This window comes from Castor canadensis, chromosome 11 (genome assembly GCF_047511655.1).
Source record: "Castor canadensis chromosome 11, mCasCan1.hap1v2, whole genome shotgun sequence".
NCBI classification, from domain to species: domain Eukaryota; kingdom Metazoa; phylum Chordata; class Mammalia; order Rodentia; family Castoridae; genus Castor; species Castor canadensis.
In genome coordinates this window covers 113,912,965-113,930,427 of record NC_133396.1, presented here as the reverse complement: position 1 = coordinate 113,930,427, position 17,463 = coordinate 113,912,965, and the positions used below count along the sequence as shown (strand labels likewise).

The window sequence follows — 17,463 nt, the reverse complement described above, 5'->3', positions numbered from 1 at the left end:
GGATAAATTCCTAGATGTATATATCTAACCAAAATTGAACCAAGAAGATATTAACCACCTAAATAATCCTATAACATGCAGTGAAATTGAAGCAGTAATAAAGAATCTCCCTACAAAGAAGAGCTCAGGACCTGATGAATTCATGGCCAAATTTACCAAACCTTTAAGGAAGAACTAACACCAACAATCCTCAAACTTTTCCAGGAAATAGAAAGAGAAGGAACACTACCAAACTCATTGTATGAAGCCAGCATTACATTCAGTCCAAAACCCAATAAAGACATAACCAGAAAAGAGAATTATGGACCAATATCTTTAATGAATATAGATGCAAAGATTCTCAACAAAATACTGGCAAACAGAACCCAACAACACATCAAAAAAATCATAACACCATTTCCAAGTCAGTTTCATTCCAGGGATGCAAGGATGGTTCAACATACATAAATCCATAAACATAATACAGTGTATAAAAAGAAGCAAGGACAAAAACCACATGATCCCCTCAATAGACGCAGAAAAAAGCCTTTGGCAAAATCCAACAACCTTTCATAATAAAAGCTCTGAAGAAACTAGGAATCAAAGGAATTTTCCTCAACACAATAAAGGCTATATATGACAAACCTAGAGCCAACATCATACTAAATAGAGAACAACAGAAACTGTTCCCCTTGAAGTCAGGAACAAGACAGGGCTGTTCATTTTCTCCACTCCTATTCAATATAGTTTTAGAATTCCTATCCAGAGCAATAAGACAGGAGCAAGAAATAAAAGGGATTCAAATAGGGAAGGAATAAGTCAAACTGTCCCTATTTGCAGATGACATGATCCTATACCTAAGACACCCCAAAAACTCCACCAAAAAATGTTAGAAATCATAAACTCTTTTGGCAAAGTAGCAGGATACAAAATTAACATATAGAAATCAGTAGCCTTTCTATATACCAACAACACACAGACTGAAAAAGAAATTAGGGAAACAATCCCATTTACAATAAGCTTCAAAAACAATAAAGCACCTTAGAATAAATTTAACAAAAGAAACCAAAGACCTTTTTAATGACAACTGTAAACCACTGAAGAGAGATACAAAGAAGACGTCATAAGATGGAAAGACCTTCCGTGCTTGTGGATCGGTAGAATCAACTTTGTGAAAATGGCCATATTACCAATAGTAATCTACATGTTCAGTGCAGTCCCTATCAAAATTCCAATGATGTTCTGCACAGAAATAGAAAAATCAATCCTGAAATACATATGGAAACAAAGAACCTTGAATAGCCAAAGCAATTCTGAGCAAAAAGTCCAATGCTGTAAGTCACAATACCCAACTTCAAACTATACTACAGAGCCATAACAATAAAAACAGCATGGTATTGGCACAAAAACAGACAGGAAGACCCACAGCTCAGAATAGAAGATCTAGACCATAAAACCATTTATCTGTAGCCAACTGATCTTCAACAAAGGAGCCCAGTTCACATAGTGAAGAAAAGACAGCCTCTTCAACAAATACTGCTGGGCAAACTAGATCCCTGTCTTTCACCCTATACCAAAATCAACTCAGAGTGGATCAAAGACCTTAATATAAGGCCAGAAACTTTGAAACAACTCCAGGAAGCAGTAGGAAATACACTGGAACAGATAGGTACAGGTAATGACTTCCTAAATAGAACTCAGAAGGCTCAGCATCTAAGAGAAACAATGAATAAATGGGACTACATCAACCTAAAGAGCTTCTGCACAGCAAAGGAAATAGCCATCAGACTTAAGAGACAGCCTACAGAATGGGAGAAAATCTTTGCTATCTGCTCATCTGAAAAGGGACTAATATCCATAATCTACAGGGAGCTCAAAAAACTCGGTCCCCATACTTACCTGGCAGGGGCAATACCATGATCACGAAAGTGGTTTTCCCAGGGCAAGGCTTATCCATTGCACTCCGGATGTGCTGACTCCTGCAATTTCCCCAAATGTGAGAAACTCAACTGCATAATTTGTGGTAGTGGGGGACTGCGTTTGCGCTTTCCCCTGGGGCAAAAAAAAAAAAAAAACTCAGTCCCCAAAGAATCAGCATCCCAATGAAGAAACAGGCCCATGAATTACACAGGGAATTCTCAAAGGAAGAGGTACAAATGGCCAGTAAATACATGAAGAAGTGTTCAACTTCTTTGTTATAAAAGAGACTCAACACTAAGAGATGCAAATCTAAGCAACAACACTTAGATTTCATCTCATCCCAGTGAGAAATGGCTATAATCAAGGGCAATAACATCAACAAATGCTGGCGAGGATGTGGTGAAACAGGAACCCACACACACTGCTGGTGGGAAAGGAAATTAATACAACCACTATGGAAAGCAGTATGGTGATTTCTCAAAAAACTAGAGATAAAACTGCCATATGACCCAGTGATACTGCTCCTGGGCATCTACCCAAAAGAATGTAAGACAGGATACAGTAGAGACACCTGTACACCAATGTTCATAGCAGCACTGTTCACAATAGCCAAGCTATGGAAAAAACTCAGATGCCCTACAACTGATCAATGGATCATGAAATTGTGGTATATATACACAATGGAGTTTTACTCAGCCACAAAGAATAATGCCATGTGGTTTGAAGGTAAATGGATGCAATTGGAGAACACCATGTTAAGTGAAGTTAGCCAGGATCAGAAGCACAATAGCTGGATGTTTTCTCTCATGCGTGAAAGATAGATCCAAAGATAGATAAACATGTACACAAAAACAAGTATGATCATTTACTACTCAGAAGCATGATCTACTTCTACTCAGAAGTAGAACATGTTTTTAACAGTGGAAATACTCTATGGAACTTGTGGAAAGAGGGAAAGGAAAAGAGAATGATAGGGCATCAGTAATAACACATAAGATGTGAAGGTAGAGGATATAAGCGTGTGTACTGAGAGTGTTGAAAAACAGGATGGGAGGTAAAGGGCTAAGGAAGAGCAATCAAAGGGATTAAACTGCCCAAAGTAAAGCACACCCACAGTGGGCATACATTGAGACACCCCTTTGAACGTCATCTTAAAATATTAATAATAAAAACCAGGACTGTAAAATAGTCACAGTGTGTGCCAAGGGTGGGGGACAGTGTACTAGTGGAAGGGGGAATGAAGGTGATTAAGGTGACAGTATATGGTTGATGGACTTTATATACCTGTATGAAACAACTGAAAAACCTCTTGCAGCTGCTTTGGGTGGAGTAGGGAGGGGGCTGAGGGGGAGAGATGATGGGGGAAATGTAAATAATGTACATATATAAGTCTGATTGGAATTGTCACTTCGAATCCCCCCTGTATAATAATATATCCTAATAAAAAATAAAATATATGGGAGTTGAAGGTAGTCAAATCACTTATTAAAGTATATATGTAGTAACATGTACACACACACACACACACACACACACACACACACACATACACACACACACACACACACACACACACAAAATAAGGGAGAACCAAAATTCTATAGTGTCCAGGGGATAAGGATGGGAATAGAGATTAAAGGAAAGCATGTGCTTAAGTTTAGGAAATCAGCAGTGGTAAACAAACATGAGTTCAGGAACTTAAGGGTGAACAATATAAGAACAAAAAATAGAATTATAACTTTTAAGCCAACAGAAAGAAAAAATAACTTGATCTAGCATATGCGAAGCAGGGTAAGGAGGGGAGGACTTTAAATAGAAAACATGAAACGATGTACCAAAAGCCCAGAGTATTTTATCACAAGTGGGCTAAATGCCCTAATGCCTGTTTTATTTAGTTAATTGAAACCATGCCTTTTTAAAATTGTGTAATTAGATTATCTCTTCCCAGTCTATGAAATAGATGTGTATAACCACCTCAAAAGTTAGTGAATATAATTGCTTACCTCCCAACTGATTTGCTTGGAAGTGATTTAATTATAAAAGGGTTTAATTTTTTTAAAGTAATTTTCCAAGGCAGCCATTATTTCCCTGTCAGCTAGAGGACAGCTTCTAGTGTCATCCCCCACATAGCAGAAAGAAAAAGTTTGGTTCCATATTTCTGCCAATCCCTTGTGTTATCCTGTGTCTTAGTTTGCTAAGACCAAACTTAGATTGGTCTTAGTTTGCTGTGGACACATGCAGTTTTTCCTGTTTTTTGTGTAGTGCTCTTACCTAACCTCATTGCCACAGATCACTTCAAGTCCTGTCTCCTGAAGGACTGACTACTCCACATCTTGCCACCCTTCCCCATTGCTGTGTCAGGTTATTTAGTCCTTGGTTAGATGCCATCTTGTTGTTTCCCATATGATCCTTGTCTCCTCATGTTTATAATCTACCACAGCTCAGAACAGCAGCTTCCTCAGAGTCATTATGCTGACATGCAGAGTGTGTGTTTGGGCCATATTTATTAATTTAAAGAGGGCAGAAAATTTAAAGCATTAAAGACTAATTATGCTACACTTATTTTTCATCATGTTTTTAAAATATAAGCCAAAAGATTCTGGTGGAGAAATTCTGTTCTTAGCTACTTAATACTAGAATTTTTTTGTTTACTGTTTTAATTCCAGTAACTAGAAAAACCAAAGTAATATATTTTGCTTAATTTTAGCAGTTCAGAAGTTTCCAAAGTAAAATTAATAGTCGTCTCTTTCCTATCCATTACCTTCTACTCTCAAGTCTTAAAATAATTAGGGCTAATGTTTTGGGTTGTATTCTTAAATAGGTCTTCCTTTGTTAAAGGAAACATCAATGAACGTTAGGATTATTTTTCTTTTTATAAAAATGAGGTCCTACATATCTATTACATTTTAGTTTTTATACTCATGATGGTATAGGGTCCTAAATCAGAATATGCAGATCTTTTTAATAGTGCACACTATTTCATCAGCATTGACAGAGAGTTGTATCAATTTATTATATTATAATTTATTCAACCTTTCTTTTGGTATGGTGTTCAGAGTTTTACATTTCCCAGAATATTCATCCTTGTATGTTTTTTATATTACTGTATTTCTGTTAAACGCATTCTCAGAAGTTCAATCTCTGGGTCTGTATGACTTCTTTTTAAACTCAGCTGCAGAGTCAGACACATTGTGCCCCTCAGTCTCTGTCACAGTTGCCTTGAGTCTGTGCAGGCCCTGTCCTCACTCCCATGCGCCTCACCTAAGCGCCAGCTCTGATGTGTCCTAATAGCTGCTGTCTGTTTCCTTGCAACACACACATTAAAATTTTTAGTAGATGCCACCAGAACAATCTTCCAAATGGTGGGGTAATTTACAGAGTAATTATTTTTCTGCAAGCTCACCAACAATTGGATTTTATCCATCTTTAAAATTTTTGCCAATCTGAAGAGCAAAAACAAATACTCTTTTTTAAAAATTTGTGTTTCTCTGACTGCCGGTTACATTGATCATATAGCCTGTAACCTTAAAATGTTCATTATCTGTCTCTTTACAGAAAAATTTGTATACCTCCTGCTTTAAAGCCAAAATACCTGTTTTGATTCTTTTTCTTTGAGGCAGTTTCTCAGGTAGAAGGAACTTGAGCACTTATAATCCATATAAAATGTTGAATTATCAAATGAATATTTTTTATCTGAGTCTATTGCTTAAAATGGAGTATAATAAAAAATATCTAATCCACTCAAATAATATAAGTCTTCTTACTTTCCAAAGGAAAAGAAACCATACTCACAATGTGCATAGATAATTCCGTAGGTAATAGTTCAATAGTGTGTTCATTATTTATAACAGCTGACGTTTTTAAAGCTCTTGTTTATACATTATTCTGTTGACAGTTTTATTTGACATTAGTCTCATTCGTTGATGTAAGGGTGATATCAGCAGGTGATATTTAACACTGAGAATTTATAGACAGCAATGAGGAGAGTCCTGAGTTAAACATTCAGTAGATTAAGGGTAAGTAACATTTGTTGGTTAGTTATCTGTTTCGTGCTCATCATCCACAACCATTACTGCTGCCATTTTGACAGTAGCATTACTCTTTGTAAGAAAATTTAGGACTCTTTATGAAGTAAAATGCATGAAAAACAATTAGTTCATCCAAAACTTAGGTGAGAGTTGATAGAAGAGGCTTCACTGCTGCGAGCCCCGTTCCTGAGGGTGTCTTGGTGTGGAATTGACTCGCTCTGAGCGCCCCTGAGCACTCTGCGTGACTTTACCAGCCCTCTGTCCTTTTTCCACCGCCAGCTCACAAAGGGTGCTGAACAGAAGCCCCTTTTTGTTGCTTCTCAGTGGCTGCTGGCTGCTGCTACATAACTCTAAGCTACAACTATGCTGAGTTTGTTTTTATGTTTTGCCTTTTACTCTTAAAATCTAAATATGAGAAAGAAAGGGAGAGTAGATCTTGTTAATATAAAATTCTTGTCAATTAAAATTCTGTTCTGAATTTTTTTCAAATCATTAGCAGCTTAAGAAAGTCAATTTCTTTGACTTTCTAAAGCTATATCTGGAATTTTAAAATTACTTTTTTTCCTTCTTAAAGAACAATGCATATCCTGGAGGCAGCATGGCAAGAAGGAATACATATGTCTGTGAAAGGACCACTGATCGGTACACAGCGTTGCAGAATGGAAGAGACAGCAGGTGATGGTCATGGTGCCAAGTACTAATACCTTTGTTCTGTGTCAGTGCTCTTGCTGAAGTGCCTTTAGAAAAATAAGTCAGAGGAAAGGAAATACAAAACAGTAAGATCGCATCCCAAACTTTTTCACTAAGGCATTTCTCTTTTGTACCAGGATGGAAGGGTAGAACGTATTTAGGGAAAGCACGAGGTGAATTTCTGAATAAAATATGATAGTGAATATTTCACTGTAGTCCTAATCTGATCCTCATAATTGAATCTTACTCTCTTATGTGCCTGCTGCTTCTTCCTTTCCTCCTTCCCTTTCCCCTTTCCAAATAATAAAGGCTTAGTAGTTTCCTTCCTCTAATGTAGCCATCGCAAATGATCAGTCAGAACCATGAAGTTCTTAAAGTATTTATTTTAAATAATGATATATCATATTATTTTAAGAAATTTAACTTTTATTCATGAGTTGAAAGGACTATTCAATATAGCTCAAAAGAATATGGAACCTGTTTTAATAAAATTCTATTCTTAGTTTCACCTCTCATCATTTCAGTGGAGTAGACAGACCATTTTCACATTTATTTCTTCTCAATAAGCATATAAAATAATTGTTATTGTAAGGCATATGAAGACAAATGCACCTTCCTTGAAAATAGATCCTGTAGGGTAGATGGTTGAAAGTTGATTTCTGACTTGATGTTTTTCCTATACTACATGCTTATCTACACATAGCTCCTTAAGTGTGTAACAGTTAATCTTTGCTTCATGATATTAACTAAGTATTTTGATCATGTTTCTAAATAGTAATTTTAGTATAATTATAGATTCTTAGTATATAAATAATTTAGGACAGTGCACCACACCATCACATCACACTAAACTGCGATTTGGAGGAAATGAATAGCATCTCCCGTCATAATCGTCTTATCTGAAAATGTCACACATCCACAAAAATAATTTCAAACTTTCTTAGATTCACATATATAGAACAAGCATATGTGAGATCTTTTCAATGGAAAATAGGGATGATTTCTCCCTGTGTACCTTCAACAAGAATATGAATTGTTCTGTTACTATTAATGCCATGAGTGTTACTTTGTGTCAGGTCTTTTAGCAATGAAAAGTATTAGTTATTTCAGGTTTTTAAAAGTATTTCTTAAATGTTAGTAAACCGTACTTTGTGTCTTTTATATTGAAAGTCTTACAGAGATGTCTGCGAGTAGTGTATCTTCTACAGGCTCTGCTGTGGCCTCTGCTGTCCCCTCAGCTCGACCCCGCCACCAGAAGTCTATGTCCACTTCTGGTCATCCTATTAAAGTTACACTGCCAACCATTAAAGACAGCTCTGAAGCTTACCGGCCTAGGTAACATCCTGGTTACATTTTATTTTCTTTGTTGTTTTAGAAAATATAGTGCCATTTGAAAACATATGATAGTCACCATCACATTAAGAGCTTCTGAGCTGGCATGGTGGTTCATAGCTGTAATCCCAGCACTCAGGACAGATGGAGGAGGAGGAGGATCATGAGTTCAAAGGTAGCCTGAATAGTGAGAGACTGTCTTAAAACAAGACGGGTAGAGTGGCTGCCTAGCAAATACAAGGCCCTGAGTTCAAACCGCGTCTTTTTTTTTTAAAGCTTTCTAAAAAGATTCAGTGTTTGTGGCAGAGGAAATATGGAATTGTAATATACACTTGTGATGTACTTTAGCTGTTACCAACAATGTTGCTTTATAATTTAAATCATTTTCTAGAGGAGTTTTTTATTTAAAATCCATTAAAGTATTGCTGCCTAATTTATCATTTAAGTAAACTGAGGGTTTTGCTACATAAACACACAAAAATAAACACTAGACTAGGAGTTGAGACCTGTAGCTCCTGCCAGTTACTTGCTGTTATTATCAATCAAACAGATGAACTCAGAGCCTATTCAGGTATAAAATTATATGTCTGTTTTTCTAGTATTTATGTTTTAGAATTTCTCAATTCAAAACATCTGAGCATTTTAATCCTTTGATAATTAAGTTATATTCATCAGATTGGTAGTACCATGTAGCACTGTGCCATCAGTGGAGCCTGAGTTAGAAATAGGAAATCATTTTATTCAAAGGCTTTTTGATAAATGATAAAATTCCACATTATTAAGTAGTTTTAGAGAACTTAAACTTAATATCCCTTATCTGAAATTCTTAACAGATGCATTTTGGATTTCTGCCTTTCTCACATTTTTTTAATAATTGCATCTGCATAATGAGATATCTTGGGGATGTGGCCTAATTTTAAACATAAAATTCATATATGTTTCTTGTATACCTTACAGCCTGAAGGTGATTTTATACAATATTTTCAGTGTGCCTTCATTTTGACTGAGACCTGTCACATGAGGTCAGCTATGAAATTTTGTGGCATAATGTCAGCACTCAAAAAGTTTTACATTTTGGAGCATTTTAGATGTCAGATTTTCAAATTCTATGGTATAAAATATACGCAACCTTTAGTTGTGGGACTGAAGCTGTGGGGCTCAAGTGGTTGAGTACTTGCCTAGCAAGCATGAGGCCCTGAGTTCAAAACTCCAGTACACCACCACCAAATAAATTTTTTAAAAACTGTAGATATATATATGCAGCACCCTGGTTGGGCATTCCTGACAGTGAAAAGTATTTGTCTTTGTGTCTCTGTTTCAATAATTTCTTAATCTTTAGTGACCAAATTTTGTCGTTCTGTAATGATAATGTTACCTCATGTGTCTCATCTCTAATGTGAACAAATAAAACTGGACTGAAGGAAGTAGTTCATAGCTACTTTCCCCCAGTTTTTAGCATGAGTGAAAGCTTTCCCTGTTAATTATTCTGAATAGACGTCTTAATCTGTCCCAACAGTACAACCCAGAGAGTGCCTGCTGCTTCCCCATCTGCTCATAGCATTAGTGCCACCACTCCAGACCGGACTCGTTTTCCCCGAGGGAGCTCAAGCCGCAGCACTTTTCATGGGGAACAACTCCGGGAGCGACGCAGTGCTGCTTATAATGGGCCACCTGCTTCACCATCCCATGAAACTGGTGCATTTGCACATACCAGAAGGGGGACATCAACTGGTATAATAAGCAAAATCACATCCAAATTCGTTCGCAGGTTAGTACCAACCTCCCACCATGTTTTGTTTCCTCTAGGAATTATAAAGGACACAATTTTTTTCATTAATCTCAGTGTTTCTTCCAAAATAATTTCGTAACTTCATTTGAGTGCTCTTTTATAGAAGTTTGAGGAAAAAATCCAACTAGACATAAAGTCTTTGGCCTTAAAAGCAAGAAAGAGAACTGGACAAAATGAGAATTTAAAATGTCTGTAAAAATAGAGTAGAAAGAACAGAAATTTGACCTCAAAAATGTGTCTTAACAAAAAACTATCTCCTGTTTAAAAGCTTTTACTTAGAGACAGGAATTAAATGTAAGGTTGCATATATATTTCAAATAATATTTACCTTAAAATACTTTTAAGTTGTTCACATATATGTATATCATTTACCTTTTTACTTTTTGTATAAAAAGTCTAGAAACACATAGATTACTTAGGTAATTTAACCTCATAAATACTTGACTACTTGACATCAAAATATAATAATCGCAAAATGAATACATCTATAATAAAATTCTGATCTAATGAAACAGTACTGTTGTGCTACCTAAAAGTAAACAGGTGCAGAACACAGAACAGGCTGTTATAAATCTGACCAGTTACCACATCCCACGTAACGCCTGCTTGAGCCCCGTTATGTAAAAGCACTGTGCTAGGTACAGAGTGGGATGTAAAGGTGAATAAGATGGCATCTGTGCCCTCCAAGAGCTTGGAGTCCTGGAACAGCAGATATGTGAACAACTAGCTTTGTTGCAAAGCAGGATTGGCCTTTAAAAAAAAAAGTGTATACAACATGCCAAAAGAATCCAGAGGAAGGCATAGCTGTTCTGTCTAGGGGCTGTATACCGTGTTTCATCATAGCTAAGCCTTAAATGATGTGTGGGTAAGAATTTATTATACTTGCAAAGGGTATTAACTTTTAATCTTTGGTGTTCCTGGGATTTCACAGAGTGGCTGTGGAAAAGAGATGCAGCAGCTTTAGTCTCCTGCCTTGTAGAGATATTTATGGACTCAGTTCATAGATTCTTTTGTCTAGGATCACACAGCTGAATTCAAAATTTTAAGTCCTTGAATTCAGAATAGTTTCTTACCATATCTGTCAATGATTTTTTGTGCTATTTGGACAATTATTGTGCAGCATGAAACCTTGTTAGAGAAAGACCTAAAGCTCACCAACAGGAATGAGGCAGCAGGAAAGTTAAGAGGACAGTATTGGCTGACCATTTGCAGGGTACTGCTCATTATCAGTACTTTCTACTTCTGGAATTTGGCCGACTACATAAGGCTATTTTTTAAAGCCAGTACTTTCTCCTCAATAAACATAAATGATTTTGAGTTCAGTTCTTAATTGCTAATTGTGCAGTAGTCATTGTGCAAAATATTTTTCTTTATCTTGCAATAAAAATTTAGATTCTAGAGGAAACATCATAAAGAATACCGTAGACATGAAGTCAAGAAACAGAATGTCAGAGCAAGAAGTGCCTAAGAGCTGATCTGTTGGAAATTTCAGATGAGGATTGCCCTATTGTCATTTAGTAAATATTTGGAGACCTGCTATGTGCAAGGCATTTCACTAGGGGCAAGTGATAGAGCAGTGAGTGAGACTGGTGCAATCCTGCCTTCCTGTGAGCTACTTATTTTATTGAAATATTTCTCGCAGCTGAAACATTTTCCTCACTTCACTTGGGTTTTTTTCCTGCCTCACAAACTAGCTGCCCCTTCTCAGATTACTTTCCTGGTTCTTTTCATATTCCCTTGCCTTTCTCCCTGACCTCTAAATATCAGACAGGGCAGGGCACATGTTCTCTCTTCTGGTTTTCTGCACTCTTGGTGAGCTCATGGAACATTAACAGCTTCCAAGTGTATATCTTTATGCCACATCTGTTCCCACAACTGCAGCCCCATAGATCCATGATCCATTTGCCTGGTCAGCCTCTCCACATTCTCAAAAAATGTGTCTAAAGTTCAACTCCTGCTCCCCTCCCCAAAACATGTCCCTTCCTCATTCTTCACCCTTTTAAGAAATGACAATACCATCTTTCCAGTTGCTTTTTCTCTTACTGCACATCAAAGCCATTTGCTCATTGTGTTGGCTGTGTGTTCACAGTATCTCCAGAGTTACTGCTTCCATTGCTCCTACCACTGCCTTCATAACCTAAACCACCATTAATGCTTCACCTCCAAGCAGGTCTCCTAGCTTCTGTCCTTGTCCTTCGATTCTGTTTTCAGCAATGCAAGTCTGATCAATCACATCTCAATTTAAAGCCATCAGTTAAGTATGCATTGTAGCTCAGTGGTAGAGTGCTTGCTGAGTATGTGTGAGGCCCTGGGTTTGATCCCCAGCACCAACACAAAGGTGGAGGGACAGAAGACCCTCAACTAGCTTTCATCTCACTCAGAATACAATTCAAAGCCCTTACAGTGGCCTATGAAGCCCTATGTAGTCTGGCTGCCCATTCCTGCTCTGCCCTCTTCTCTCATTCTTCCCCTTCCTTGCTGGTTACACATTGCCATGCAAGCACCTCACTGTCCTCAAGCATACTGGGCACACCTGCTCCAAGATCTTGTACTTGTATTCATTCTCCTTGGAATCCTCTGCCATAAATACCTACCTACTTAGAAGAGTCTGTACCAAGCTTTATAATTTCTAATTGTAGCTTATTCTTATGTAAGGGATAACCTTTTTGTTCAGCTGAATATATGTAAGGTATTTGTTTTTAAGTTTTAATTGTTAGAAAGTCAACTGCACCTTCTGTATCTGCCTCCCAACAGGATTACTTAAAGCAGACTTAAAAGCTATTTGAAACAATTGCCAAGTAGCAAAAATTCTTCCATTGTTCGTACTGGCACTGATGCGGTTTCAACTAACTATAGCAGAGAAAGTAGAGGTTTTAAAAGATTTCACTTCTAATGCTTGAGGTTCAGCCACAGTGGAGTATTTGTCTATAAATAGTGTGTTGTAAGGCAAAATATGAATAGGGCAGAAAAGACCAGTGAGAACTATGTCCCTTCATAGAAAAGACATTGTCTTTTATCTTAGCAGCAGGACCCAGCAGCGTCGCTGTCTGTCTTGCTGAGTGGAGCGCTGCCCCTCTTTGTAGTCTAGCATGGCGTCCACATGTAACTGAGAATGTGCATTTCATTTTGAACCTGCAGGAAAGGGCTGCTTATTTCAGTTTGCTATGATAAAAATAGGTATGTATAGATGGCATTAAATGTTTATTATGCTTCCCAATGGAAATGTCAGTTATTAAAAATAGAAATTTAAGAAACTCCATTTGAATATGAGAAAACACTTTATTATCCTTTTCAGTTTTGACAGAAAAATGGTTTTTATGCAATTTGTTTATCAAAAAAGGTCCCAAGAGACATGAGATACTCTTATTTTTAATAACTAGTCCAGTTTCAGGGCTTGCTGTGTAGAAGTGCTTTATTAATTTGAAGTAAGAGTGATTTTATTCTATAAATGTTTCTAGAATGGCTAAAACATTATAAGTTCAAGTTGGTGACTTTCCTAGCTATTTAAAAGTATTTTCCTCTCTGTCACAAACTATTAGTATTTTTAAATTGATTTGTAACTCCTATGTATGTATTTAATTACCTTTTAAAATTTTGGAAGACTAAAAATACTAATTACCTTTAACACAAGCAGTATTTTCCTGAGTTTATTTCACAGGTGGTTAGCCCTATGATTAATGGTTTTGTATAAGATTGAGTCCATGTTTTTAGACTCACTTGCTCAAACAGGATATTGACTTACTGTGCATGAACTGTTAGCATAACTGCTGAAGTACATTGATTATTTAAAAATTTGTATTTATTTTAATTACAAGATTAATTTATATATTTTCTCAATTGAGCAACTACTAGAATCATATGTAGTAAGAAATACGAAGTTTAATCTTACTGTTAATAATTATTAAATAGTTTTAACCTTAGCTTATACTAAATTAAACCAAAAGATAAATTACCACATTAAATACAAATTGGAAGACTTTGTAAAAAAAATCCTAAATTTTCATTTGGTATCTCTTCTTGACAATACCCAGTAGCCAATAAATGATAGTAATGTGGTTATGATGAAAAACAGAAATAGATTAGACCAGTTGACTAGTAATACAGAACTGTCATGATACAAGTTATTCAACAGGTTAACTTCAAAATCATTTTAGACAAAGATTTTCTTTATATACATTTTCACTTTTATCATTAAATCTCCACCTTTGCTTTGTTTTGAGGGATCCAAGTGAAGGCGAAGCCAGTGGCAGAACTGACACCTCAAGGTGAGGAGCCACTGTTAATCCTTGACTGCTGGGACTCTGAGAGAAACATGCATTAGAGTACTTCTAACACTGAATGATCATGAGTAGAACTCGTAACTACATAGGCTGTAAATCTTTATATTGGTGTGTGTTTTTCTAACATTAAGTTACCTGACATTTCTTTGAATTGTTTACTTGTTAAAGAAATAATGTTCTGTAAGATACGTTATAGCAGAAAAATTAGTAGATTAACATGTACTGTTCCTTTTCTCAATAATATGGTGTAACTAAAATTAATCTTAAGTCAAATAGCACAGAACATTGAGGTAGCTAAGCATGTAAAAATATTTGATATTGGTAATATATCAGTTGAATATTGAATCTTAAGCCACATTTTAAAATTCTATCCTGAGCCAGGCGCCCGTGGCTCACGCCTGTAATCCTATCTACTCAGGAGGCAGACATCAGGAGATCACGGTTCAAAACCAGCCTGGGCAAATAGTTGGTGAGACCCTATCTCAAAGAACCCTTCACAAAATTAGGGCTGGTAGAGTGGCTCAAGGTGAAGACCTGGAGTTCAAGCCCCAGTATCACAAAAAAAAAAAAAACCTCTATCCTTGCATGCTCTATGGGATTTTGACATTAATACTACGTGGGTATTCTTGCTGGTAATGGAGCTCAAGCTCAAGCACTATCAGAGTCACAAGGAGGACTTGATGAAAGGTTTCTCCCCACGATTTCTCATTCACTGGGGACAAGGGATGAGAATTTATTTCTGTTTCTAACAAGTTTTCACCAGCAGTATCTGCATTGCCCTGGGGACCACCTAATATACAAGTTAGTACTTACTTACATTCATATTTTATAAGTTTGGAGAAATCTTTGAACTAAAGACATTAAATTACTTTGAGCAAACTCAAATATTATGGGTGCAATGTAACTCTCAAATCAACAAGTATTCCACATACGAAAAGTGTTTGGCTTTATTCAGGAATTATTTTTGACCAGCTGAACATAAGCCTCTGATTTAATCTCTACTTGTTAAATTATTCAAAATATAAAACATAAGTAACTTTGGGGAGACTCTATTTAGCATTCCCAGAGAGTCTTCTTTACAGACTGTGCTGTATTTATGTTTACTAATGATTAGTAACATGTTCCTTTGCAGGATTAGGTACCTCAGTTACCATAATAGGGAGCCAAAAGGGGAGGCAAGGCAAATATTTTTAACTTCTTCCTGCCTGTTAAATAAACATGGAGTACTTTTTAGCCCCTCCCTCATTTAGTCTTTACTTTTGAGCTCCTTCCTTTCTTCTCATCCTGTATTTCTAAAAAATTTCCCTCTGACACATTAACTATTATATAGTGTCACAAGTAACCACAAATAATATTGGAGTATATCTGCATGCACTTTTGTCCTTGTAATGGCTACCTAATTTTATTAACACAAGAATTTAATAACTAATCTTTTAGAAATGTTTGCAAGGCATTTTTCCTTTCCTTTTGCTTAATTATTGTTGGATTTTGTTTTCTTTTTTGCGTTTGAACAAAGACTTACTGAATACCTACTATCTATTAAGTACTTGCCAGCCATTTAATCCGCACAACAACCAGCTAAAAAAATACCGTTTTACAGATGAAGAAGCAATGATAAGCACAGGTGGGATCACACCAGTTCTAATAAGGTTCTGTCACTTCAGAGAGAAGGTGTGATCCAGTATGTTGGAGCTGTGATTAGCCACTGACTTGTGTGACTTGGGGGACGTGACTTCAGTTCTTTGTGGCTACATTTCCTCATCCTGACTGCCTTGTAAGGTTGTTGGAAGGGTAAATGAGTGAATAATATGATTAGGCACTTTGAACAGCTCCTGCATCCAGGAAGTTCTCAATGTTGGCTGGTATTCTACAATATCAGCACTTCAGGGAGCTTCCTACTGTTAACATTACCAGTGGTACCACCTGTGAGCTATATGTAAAAAACATATGGTATCTGCCTATTATCTTAAGGTCAAATGGAAGGAAAACTGAATATTTGGTTTATAGTCTTCACTTTTCAATTCCTTATAATCTTAGAAAAGTAATTTAAATTTCCTTGCCATCAATTCTGCCTTTAAAATGAGTACTCAGTCAAGTGATCTCCAGGGAGCTGATTCCGTAACAGAACAGGAGTCATATGTATGGTCCTGGTAAATACTCTGATTGGCTCTGCCAGCCCAAGTAGGCCTATTATGCAATGGCTTTCTTTTTTGCAGTGAGAAAAAAAGAAAAAATAGAGAAGACAATGAAATAAATATTTTCCACACATATTTAATGCTTCTTTCCACACATATTTTGCTTCTTACTCCTTTCTATTTTTTCAAGTTTGCATAGTTGATAAGAGCTTTGGGATCTCAGATACCTAAGAGTGAAAGGGACAATATTTTTTTAAGTTGTATACATGTAAATGTATACATCTACATTACATGGCTGGAGGTGTGGCTCAAGTGGTAGAAATATCTGCCTAGCAAGCACAAGTCTTGAGTTCAAACCCCAGTACCACAAAAATATATATATATATTTTTTTTTACACACACATTACAGTAGTTGTGTAAAATGTTTATGTATCTTAATAGAAGGTATTAATATTATAGATTACATACTCTGTTTAAACTGTGTAAACTGCTTTCTTGGCTGAAGGTGAGGTTCAAGTGGTAGAGCACCTGCCTCACAAGTTCAAATCCCCATACTGCCAAAAATACTTCCGGATATAATTTCTTTCTTAAGTTACAGATAAGTGAGATAGATTTATAAGTTAAAATTGCAACATGTATCTATATTTGGATAATTGCTCAATAAACTTAATTATATGGAATTCTGTATCATGAATAATTATTAATTTTACCTTATGATTATTTGAAGTAGGTTTTCTGGTTCTGTATTATTTGTGAGATACCTACATAAGCAAAATTTAGTGAGATTCACTTAACAAATATATATTGATCATCTATTATGTGCCCAGCATAGTTGTAACTGCCTGAGACAAGTCAGGAAATGAAATAGACAGTGCTACTGGAGCTTACAATCTAGTTACAGATTCAGGTTATAAATAATAAACCTATTAAATGGGTTAAAGAACATATTAAAATGTCATGCATATAGGAAAAATATAGACTACAGTAAATGGGGTTGGCCATGCTAAAAGAGGAGTTAGTGCAGGAGGATGGTCAGGGCAGGCTTCATGAAGAAGTAAGGAGAAATTTGAACAAAGTAACAGCTCTGCAGCCATGTGAGGGGAAGTCATTCCTGGCAGAGGGGCTGCCTGTTCTTGGAGACAAGACCATACCAGTGTGGTCAGGGAATGGCATGGAGGCCTGTGTGTCCCAGTAGGAGTGAGCGAGGAGGTAAATAATAGGAGATGAGGGTGGGAGTAGAAGTTGAAGGGGAGTTCATGTGCAGCCCTGTAGACTATTTTAAGAATGTATTTAGTGAAATGGAAAACTAT

General features: G+C 36.4%; 1 protein-coding gene and 1 non-coding gene across 3 annotated transcripts in view; both read left to right on the top strand.

Annotated features, from left to right (window-relative positions):
* Positions 1 to 17,463, top strand: part of Mark1 (microtubule affinity regulating kinase 1) — a 139,867-nt gene that overhangs the window by 119,762 nt on the left and 2,642 nt on the right. For both annotated transcript variants that reach the window (XM_074048287.1, XM_074048288.1), the window contains exons 14-17: positions 6,502 to 6,602; positions 7,788 to 7,952; positions 9,466 to 9,717; positions 13,959 to 14,003. In XM_074048287.1, the coding sequence (XP_073904388.1) occupies positions 6,502 to 6,602; positions 7,788 to 7,952; positions 9,466 to 9,717; positions 13,959 to 14,003 (563 nt within the window). The remainder of the gene's footprint in view (positions 1 to 6,501; positions 6,603 to 7,787; positions 7,953 to 9,465; positions 9,718 to 13,958; positions 14,004 to 17,463) is intronic.
* On the top strand, positions 1,871 to 2,034 carry LOC141414155 (U1 spliceosomal RNA). Its single transcript, XR_012439239.1, has one exon. It is a non-coding gene; the product is annotated as a U1 spliceosomal RNA (small nuclear RNA).